Source organism: Triticum urartu, chromosome 4A, assembly GCF_056163025.1.
Source record: "Triticum urartu cultivar PI428250 chromosome 4A, HENAU_Tu73, whole genome shotgun sequence".
NCBI lineage: Eukaryota > Viridiplantae > Streptophyta > Magnoliopsida > Poales > Poaceae > Triticum > Triticum urartu.
In genome coordinates, this window is record NC_141876.1 from 558813779 (window position 1) to 558823406 (window position 9628).

The following is a 9628-nucleotide window of genomic DNA, read 5'->3' on the forward strand; positions in this document are numbered from 1 at the left end:
AGGGGTTTAAATATTTTCCCATGAATCTTCCATTAGTTCAGACATTTCTTCAAAGAATACATAATTTTATTCAAGCTTTCCTATTATTGAATACAATTTTAATTATTTTAATAAACACAAAATTTCTCATATATTTCAATTTTTTAGTTTTGTTTCATGAAATTTACGAAACTTCTTTTAAAAATCGGTTATTTAATCAGATGCCGATCAACTTCATAAAAAATTCACGCAATTCTAAATATTTCTTTTGACTGTAATAATATTTCACGAGAATGTGCATGACATCGGAGAATGGTAAACCTTATTGAAGGTTCAAGTGGTATTTTTTCCGATAAAGGGTTCAAGTGGTATTGGTTTGTTGGAAACTTGGAATCACCCATAACTATCTATGAAGATAATGTTGCTTGTATTGCTGAAATGCAAACAAGTTACATAAAGAACAATATTTAAGAACACAATGTTCCTAAATTATTTACCACGGTGAGTTACAGAAAGAAAAAACATGGAAAGATTTTGCAAACCAAGTCTCCCCATAATCTCGCCACTTTATAACACTTTCATGATCCCACACCATATTCTTAATATTGCACCATTTTTCCCTTGTAGGTTTTACCCAAATGGTTTCAAATAAAAACACCCACACATGTCACTTCAGTTCCTCCTTGGTTTTCCCGATGTGTTTCTAACGGCATTGGCATGTACGTTGATGGGGCCGGACGAGGTTGACGCCATTTCATTTTCTCCTTAAGTGGCCCATTCATTCCGCCGGCAACAGGCTACAGTAGCTCGGGCTGCACTTATTTGCACGGATGCTACGCTACAGTAGGTTTTCCAAGAAGAGCATGCGCGCACGAACTTTGCATGCGCGCCCTGCCCTGCCCTGCCCAAGGCGAGCGCGCACGAGTTAGGCAAAAGACCTCGGGGGCCAGACTCTTTCCGTGTTCTTCCCACGGCACGGCGGTATAAATTGCCGGCGCGCCATATTTGTCTGCCCGGCCGGCGGCAAAAAAGATCATTTCGGTCGATAGCTAGCCCCCTGCTCGAGCCCCATGCATGCAACTTCTTCGCAGCCTCCCTCCACCCCGGCCCCTGCCGATCAGCTCCACCATCACAGAGCCTTGTAGGTGACTTACTCGCCTGGTGATTAGCAGGCAGGAAGTAGCTGGTTTCTAACCCGGCGCACCGCCCACCTACTCGCCATCTCCTCCGGCTCTACACCGCGGCAGCGGCATCGATCGATTTACCCTCTGCGCGTACCTAGCCCGTACCTGACCCTCCTTGGCGCCATGGGGAGCTCGTGCGTGAACCTCTCCCGCGCCGTCGCGGCCGCGAGGCGCCCGGGCTTCGCCACCGCCGGTGGCACCGGCGGCCACGGGAGGAGCGTGGTTGCATTGTCGTCGTCGTCGTCGCCGAGGAGGCGCACCGCGGCTGACGGTGGCGTGTCGTGCGGCATCGCCAACGGGTACCTGGGCGGCTCCTCGGGCGGGTCGCGGCCGCCTTCCTTGCCGGTGCACGGCAAGAGCTCCGGGCCCGGTTCGGCGCGGGAGGCGGGTGGTGATCACGATCGCGCTGACGGGCTCGGGATCCAGGAGTTCCTTGGCGGCAAGAACTTCCTCATCACCGGCGGGACCGGCTTCCTAGCAAAAGGTACGTTTATGTCGCCATCTTCATAGTTTTCTCTGCCTCCACCTGATTTTTCGTGCTCGATTTCGTTTCGAATTTATTTATCTGCCGTGTCAGTTCTGATCGAGAAAATCTTGAGGACGAACCCTGACGTGGGCAAGATGTACGTGCTGATCAAGGCCAAGGACAGCGAGACGGCACTGCAGAGACTGCAAAATGAGGTATGATGACTAGAATACCCTAACCCTACCTGTTCTTGTTCTTCATCCAAACGATGATATTCTTTTCCATTTTTCATTCATGCAGGTGGTAGACACGGAGCTGTTCAAGCGCCTGCAGGAGATCCACGGGGACGACTACCACGGATTCATAGCCAGGAAGCTTGTCACCGTAGTTGGCGACGTCCGGGAGGCCAACATCGGCATTGCCCCCGAGCTGGCCGATGAGATCGCGGAGCGGGTGGACATCATCGTCAACTCCGCCGCCAACACCACCTTCGACGAGAGGTTCGTCCTTCTATAATACGTCTACTTGTCTTCTAGCTAGCTGTTTGCACTGCTCCAAGATTCAGTGACTCCATCGTGACCAAAAGAAATTTACATCTGAATATTCAACCAGGTATGATGTTGCCATGGACATCAACACCGTGGGGCCGTTCCGGATAATGAGCTTCGCGCATCGGTTTCGAAGGCTGAAGCTCTTCCTGCAAGTGTCGACAGGTCAGGCTCATGCCATCTGCCAAATGAATCCTCTCCGCGTGAAAGCGATGTTTACTTAGAATTTTCCCTTTGGAGGGGTTTCCAACGGTTGTGTTCATGACATATCCATGCATGATCGCAGCGTATGTGAACGGGCAAAGGCAGGGTGTCGTGCTGGAGAAGCCATTTCAGTTGGGTGACACCATAGGGAAAGAGTCAGCTGGATCCTCGGATTCTTCGGAGCAGCACAAGAACGCCGTGCTGGACATCGAGGCGGAGATCAAGCTGGCCTTCGACTCGAGAAGGCGACCCGACGATGACTCGGCTTCTTTCTCTCAGGAGATGAAGGATCTAGGGCTAGAGAGGTAAGCAACACATACATTTCTTGCCATTATTACCTCCTTGGTCTCCGTCTGAAGATGCAATATTCATTTGATTTGCTTTACGTGCTGGTTGTAGAGCGAAGCTCCATGGGTGGCAAGACACCTATGTGTTCACCAAGGCCATGGGGGAGATGGTGATCAACAGCATGCGAGGGGAGATCCCCGTGGTCACCATCAGGCCCAGCGTCATCGAGAGCACCTGGAGAGACCCCTTCCCGGGCTGGATGGAAGGGAACAGGTACGTACTTGAGTGTAGAATGTGGTACAATCTTGCAGAGTTCATCAACATTCTGTTCTGATTTCCATTGGCGAATTGATTTGCTCGACCAGGATGATGGACCCTGTCGTCCTCTACTACGGCAAAGGCCAGCTGAGCGGGTTCCTCGCCGATCCGGCCGGAGTCCTAGACGTGGTAATCAGTTACACATTCTCTTGGCAAACGTAGTAGTGAAACCATGGAGCTGATCTTGCAGACGCTAATGGCTTTTCTGTTGTGTCGTTTGGCAAGGTTCCGGCGGACATGGTGGTGAACGCGACGCTGGCGACGATGGCGAAGCACGGGCGGGCGGCGGAGGGGGGAATGCACGTGTACCACGTGGCCTCGTCGACGGTGAACCCGCTGGTGTTCGGCGACCTGAGCCGGTTCCTGTTCCAGCACTTCACGCGGAGCCCCTACAGCGATGCGGCGGGGCAGCCCATCGCCGTGCCGCCCATGCGCCTCTTCGACACCATGGAGCAGTTCGCCAGCTACGTCGAGACGGACGCGCTGCTGCGGAGCGCCAGGGCCGGCGTCCCCGCCGGCGAGCGCCTCTCCCAGCGCCTCCAGGAGCTCTGCGCCAAGTCCGTCGAGCAGACCATCCACCTCGGCAGCATCTACCAGCCCTACACATTCTACACCGGCAGGTCATCTCTCTCTCTCTCCCCCACCCATGGCCAAGCAGACCCATGTAGCATCATTTATATGCTCTGTTTGCTCAAGCTGCTACCATGCGTCACCGGCGATGGACGATCTATGCAGGTTCGACAATGGCAACACGGAGGAGCTCATGGCAGAGATGTCGACAGAGGAGAAGGCGGTGTTCCACTTCGACGTGAGGAGCATCGACTGGACGGACTACATCACCAACGTCCACATCCCAGGGCTCAGGAAGCACGTCATGAAAGGGAGGGGCATCGCTGCGGAATCGCCACCCTCCACGGTGCTCGCCGCCACCTCCACCTCCACGGAGTGAACCCACTGCCTTCACACCGAACATGGAAATGCGCCGCGGCGTGTACACTAGAGTTAGATTGTATCATGTGCCTAAGTACGTGATCCACTGAAGAAACACATTTGGATATGTGTTAGCAGCAACTTAACTAAGGTTGATGTCATTCTGTGGATTGATTCTGCATTATAGACCTGTTTGTCCTAAACAACAGAAAATACTTGTTCTCCTCTCTGCATGTAATTTCTTATCGTGTATTTGTGGGAAAACAAAGCTTTGGAAATACTGAAATATGATTTAATTAACTGTATCTTACAGTCGATAATACAGATTACAAGCCTAGTGATACAAGCTTAAGCTACATATAGGAGTTCAGTCTTTGCCAATGTAAAATGCCATGCCTCTATGAAATTGCCAAAGTATAGAGGGAGAGGGTGCATGGATGGCCCTTTCTTCACCTGGGACTCAGAGCAGGTGGCTGCATGAAGCTTCTTTTGTTTCAGGATGGCAGCAGTCTTTTGGATTGACCAATGGGGGTCAATTTTACACAGGGCTCTGGTACACCCCATTGTTATTGTTTGTTGGCTCATGTGCAGATTTGGATCCAGCAGAATCTCACTGATCGGTGCGGACTATCGCAATACAAGCTGAGAAATGGTGTAGCCAGTTTACTCAAAGGAAATAATCAGGCGTTCTCCTTGTCACGTCTGGCTCACCTCTCCGAGGGGCTGGCTCAAACTGCAACAATTGGGGGGGAACCAGCTTGATAAGCATCACGTGACATGAAATATATCAGAGGGCACAAAATGAGGAACCTATTTCAATATAATGTCTTCTAAAACCCGATTTAAGTACAGTATTAACATTTCTATTTGAAGTTTTGGTAGCTTTACAGTGCATATATGACTGATCTGCATTTCGTGCATATCTGGATGATGGCAGTATGTCACAGCCATGGGCCAAATAGCAAAGAGAAAGTATCATGGAATTACAGCATTAACATTTCTATATAAAGTTTCGGTAGCTTTACAGTGCATATATGACTGATCTGCATTTCGTGCCTATCCGGATGATGCCAGTATGCCACAGCCATGGGCCAAATAGCAAAGAGAATGTATCATGTAAAAATGAAGAAGTGAACTCGTGATCACCTGGATAAAGGTGTGAGCATTGCAGTCATCAACTTCCAAAATGGATGCCATGTTGCCACATCGGTAACAATAGTTTGGAGCACTGAATATGGTAACAACTTTTTGTTCCTGTATATGGACAGCGAATAATCACAACAAATTACTTGCAAAAAAGGAACGCTGGAGAAGTATCTAAAAGTTCAACCAGCTTACATGAGCCCAGTTATATCCCTCCATGACTAACTGATGAGCCCGGGCTACAAGTTTGAGATTGTTGGTGTGATTGAACTGCTCAGATATGTCCTGCGAAAAAAGAAGAATGAACAAAGTAGAACTCAGTAAATCCGCAAATAGTGCTTGTAAAAGGGGAACACAGTACTACAGTAGTACCTGCCCAAAAGTGTAGCCAGCACCACGAGGAGAAATGCCCCAACCACATCGATCGTCCGGATCAGACCATAAAAGATCACACATAGGTCCCTCATGTGGAACCTCTTGGACACGATCCAAGCTACGCACACTATCAAGATTCTCAATCGATGGAGATAAACCACCATGCAAGCAGAAAATTTCAGATTCCACCTTCAAGAATGTAAATAAAATATCAATATAGCCCCTGAACACATAATACTGAGAAAAATGCAAGAAAACCTTATTTGATAATAAGAAGGGTGGAGCGCAGCTATTTTATCATACAGTTAGCAATGAATATGTTATGCATATATAGCATAAAAACAATGAGTATATTATCAACCTATCAATGAATAAGTTCAGTGTTTAATAGTCCATTCATACAACTGGGTATCTCAAGAGTCAAGACCTACCAACACTAGAAAGAGCAAGACAGCTAAAATCAACTAACAGTTAAGGTGAGAGTCATCCAAGATTGCGTTCCGCTCATCATAAAGTAAAGAATTTATGGGTTGTCACATTCATACAAAGTGAAGACATTAGCCATGGTCAAAATGGGCAACGCATGAAACATAACTATCATACAGACACCAACAAAACTGGACATCCATATAATTTAACACAAAAAAACCTCCGCACAATAAGGCTGCATGCATCTTAGAAAAATGCAGAATAATCCAAAGAAAAAGAAAGGAGGTCTAAGATTCAGAGCACACACCAGGGCTGTTAATGGGAAATAATCAAAAAGATCTGTGAATATCTTCCATACATTTGCATTGCCGTACCTGGTTAGAAAGAACGAGAACATAAATGATATTGCTAAGACAGTAATACTATCACAGACTTGTAGTAAAAATGTACTCCGTGATCAACTTATATCGGACTAAAGAGTTTGTAACTTTATATACAACATAAAAATAACATGTAATTATTCAAATTTGCTCAAAGCATATGCAGCTTCTAAGCATGGTGATAGAGCACCATCAGAAGAGAAAATCATACAACTAGTTTCACAACTCATTTGTATGCAATCAACACATCATCAATACTAATCTAATGAATCTCTACAAATGCAGGTATAAAAGACACATGAATAGATGATGCCGACTAGATTCACATACATCAACACAAGTGGCACAACTACGTATGAGAATAAGACAAGAACTTAGTTAACAGAGCACTAGGATCAGATTGAACAAGCACAGTTTTTCTAGCACAGCTGCAACCATAAGATTAAGTACATATAGAACAGGCTAGAACTGGAATAAGATTAAGTGAACTCACTTTCGTAGGCATTCATCGTAGAATCCATATACTTGTGTGATCTGCAACCATTGTGGAAACATACTTTCAGTTTGAGAACAAAAATACATGACAAATGAATCACTAAAACAGCATCAAAATTATAATAAAGCAAATTATGCATAAAACAGAAGATGTAAGATTCAAAACAGAGAAGCCTGCTCCATTTTCCATTCAAACTGAGATAATGACAGCTACTGAGCTACAAACATCAACACATAAGCATTGGGAAGATAATATCTATAGTACCTGCCGACTCTCATGGTTTCCGCGGAGGATTGTAATCCGATGTGGGTGGCGAACCTTCAGTGCTACCAAGAGCTGGATAAGAAATATCATTAAGTACATATAACATGAACTCAGACATAGTATCATTGGAAAGAATAACTGATTAAGTGAAACTCCACTAGTAAGATCTTTTACAGACTGAATGAAGAACAGATGGTGGTATATGAACACGAGTAGGTTGATTCTTACCGAAACAGTCTCAACAGAGTAGTATCCACGATCCACATAATCCCCCATAAACAAATAATTAGTATCAGGACACTGCATAAAAAAGATTAGCCATTAGTGCAATGTTCAATGCATTGTTTTAAAGCAGGGTAGGAATAAATAAAGATGAGCTAACAAAAGTAATACCTTCCCGCCAATCCGGAAAAGCTCAACAAGATCATGGAATTGTCCGTGAATATCACCACAGATTGTCACTGGGCTTTTCACTGGCTGCATAACAAAAGAAAATGCAAAAGCTTAAAGCCAATGCTTATCTGCCGATGTACCCATACATGTAAACAATTTCAGATGATGATTGTATAAATACTTGTTAAGGTATCAGAGTGGAACTTTGCATTATTTCATGATTTACAAAAGAGATAACAATTAAGTACTGTAGATCAAATGGATGTGATAGAAGAAAACCTTAAATTACTACATCTCATTTTAGCATCAGCAATTGACTGTTTATGGGTTGAAAAAAAAACAAATAATAGGATATAACTGAATTTATTTAAAGTCAAATTATTGATCAGAATGCCCTTGAGCCTTGACACATTGGACTGAATAAAGGAAACAGCTATCTGAACAATAAAGGAAGCGCAGTGCCAAGATCCAAGACAGTATAATAAGTTCAAACAACCTTTGGAACCAGCTACAAAGGTTCCCGTCGCATGTATAACAAAAGATACACTGCACAGCAGTGAAATAAGAACCGATAGTATGTGATACCTGAACATTGCTTTCCTCCATCAATATCTCCTTAGCCTTCTCACATAGTGCTTTAACCTGCACATGTGGGGTCGTAAGGACACAAGTCAAATCTCTGATTCCAGGAATGTTAGAAACGTAAACTCTATAAATGTTTATGGGCATCAAATATTCCTGTTTCTGACCAACAGCACACACAACATCCTTCCCTAAAAAAACACACACACACAACACCCAAATCAACCCAAATGTATATGAACGACGTCCTGCAGGTGATATACTTGACCTTTATTATTTCTTTTTTTGAGGAAGATGCACTTGCCCCTAAAGATGCCGTTTTCCCTACTGAAATGGCGCTGGAGACAAATTTGTCTTCTACAAAGAACGGTACAGTGACAATAGGAGCTTGCAAAAATTCCTATTTTGACGCTGCTTTACCGCGACTATTACAGGAGATCTATCCGGAGAGACCAAATCTGAAGCACAGCAGCAGAATGATTCAAAAACGGCCCTTGGACAGGGGCAAGCTAGACGGCATATCTATCATCCCCCAAACCGTCCAGCATAACAAACAGCACCCAAATCACCGGATCACGCCCCGAATCCAGGGCCTCGAACCAGCAGCCCAGCCGTTAAAAAACCCTAGAGGCGGCCCCCCTCGATAACAGATCAAAACGAGCACTCGCCAGATCCGGCGGAAGCGCCGGCGAGGGAGCGAGCGAGAAAGCCAGATGGAACGGCGGACAGAAGCGTGCGGAAATCTCACCTCTTGCTCGGCGAGCGGGCGGCACTGCAAGAGCTGCTCGATCTGCGCGTCCAGGCCGCCGCAGCCGCTGCTGTCCACGCTCATGGGCTCCATGTCCTCTGCCGCCCGCGTCCTCCTCCGCCGGCCGTGGGAAAGGGCAACCTGAGCTGGAGCTCGTCGCCGGCGGCAAGGCGGGGCGAGAGGGGGGAGGGGAGCGCTGGGTCGGGGCCGCGGAACAGGAGAGTGGGGAGTGAGAGACTGGGGGGGGAGCGGGGGAAGGAACTGGACGCGGACGGGAAGCCCATCATCCGCCACATGGGCCCAAATCCGTCCAGCCGGTGGGACCCACGCGCGCCGCGTCGCGGCTCGCAAGTGGCTGCCGGCGGGGGCCGAGCGCGTGCGTGGACCGGGGAGAGACCCCGGGGCGCCATCCTTCTCAAAATTTTCAGAGATTTATCGAGATCCGGAGGGGCTCCGGGTGGCCATTTGAACGGGGACACGTTCGATCCTGGTTGAAGATCGGCAATTGGCTTTCTCATCGCCTACGAGGTACAGCATAATCCATTTTGATAATAGTATAGTATGGTGACAACTGACAAGCTGTAAAAAAAATGGGTCTGGCAAATTGTATTTTTAATCTCTTTTTCTTTACTATGCAACGTGTGATTTAATCGAGTTTCCGAATGGATCTGAATATAGGGGAATATCTTTAATCTTCATAAATTATTCGTCATAATTTAAATCTCCTTTTCTTTATGATCCAACGTGCAATTAAATCGAGTTTTTTAGTTCATCGGGAAATAGGGAATATATATTTTTCGATCCACAGGGCGTAAAAACCTCCGGCTCCATACTTAGAAAGAAGAATTAAAAGCACCCTAAGTCCTAGAACTTGTTCAGCATGTGACGATTTAGTCCGATA

General features: G+C 46.5%; 2 protein-coding genes across 3 annotated transcripts; one reads left to right on the top strand and one right to left on the bottom strand.

Annotated features, from left to right (window-relative positions):
• Window positions 1-972: 972 nt before the first annotated feature.
• Window positions 973-4045, top strand: LOC147976600 (fatty acyl-CoA reductase 2, chloroplastic-like). Its single transcript, XM_087518914.1, has 9 exons — window positions 973-1647; window positions 1741-1844; window positions 1930-2129; window positions 2242-2342; window positions 2464-2686; window positions 2781-2942; window positions 3035-3116; window positions 3213-3607; window positions 3723-4045. The coding sequence occupies exons 1-9, from the start codon at window positions 1287-1289 to the stop codon at window positions 3934-3936; spliced, it is 1842 nt and encodes a 613-aa protein (XP_087375040.1). The 5' UTR covers window positions 973-1286; the 3' UTR covers window positions 3937-4045.
• Window positions 4046-4195: 150 nt separating this feature from the next.
• Window positions 4196-8992, bottom strand: LOC147976601 (serine/threonine-protein phosphatase PP2A-4 catalytic subunit). Of its 2 annotated transcripts, XM_087518916.1 has the most exons (11): window positions 8728-8992; window positions 7983-8039; window positions 7398-7481; window positions 7233-7304; window positions 7005-7076; window positions 6738-6778; window positions 6172-6238; window positions 5433-5624; window positions 5256-5345; window positions 5064-5171; window positions 4196-4650 (listed from the first exon to the last, which is right to left on the bottom strand). In XM_087518916.1, exons 1-11 carry the CDS (start codon window positions 8818-8820, stop codon window positions 4585-4587), a joined length of 942 nt encoding a protein of 313 aa, XP_087375042.1. In that variant the 5' UTR covers window positions 8821-8992; the 3' UTR covers window positions 4196-4584. The 2 variants fall into 2 exon arrangements, with proteins under 2 accessions (XP_087375042.1, XP_087375041.1); XM_087518915.1 differs by lacking the exon at window positions 4196-4650 and having other exon boundaries at window positions 4891-5171.
• Between the last annotated feature and the right edge of the window lie 636 nt (window positions 8993-9628).

Bases quoted from the DNA above. Each gene is read 5' to 3' on its own strand.
- LOC147976600 (XM_087518914.1), top strand. From the start codon at position 1,287: ATGGGGAGCTCGTGCGTGAACCTCTCCCGCGCCGTCGCGGCCGCGAGG. The intron at 1,845-1,929 runs GTATGATGACTA...TCATTCATGCAG, and splicing joins TGCAGAGACTGCAAAATGAG to GTGGTAGACACGGAGCTGTT. The intron at 3,608-3,722 runs GTCATCTCTCTC...CGATCTATGCAG, and splicing joins TACACATTCTACACCGGCAG to GTTCGACAATGGCAACACGG.
- LOC147976601 (XM_087518915.1), bottom strand. From the start codon at position 8,820: ATGGAGCCCATGAGCGTGGACAGCAGCGGCTGCGGCGGCCTGGACGCG. The intron at 7,305-7,397 runs GTATTACTTTTG...TTTTTTATGCAG, and splicing joins TTTTCCGGATTGGCGGGAAG to TGTCCTGATACTAATTATTT. The intron at 5,346-5,432 runs GTACTACTGTAG...CTTTTTTCGCAG, and splicing joins CTGGCTACACTTTTGGGCAG to GACATATCTGAGCAGTTCAA.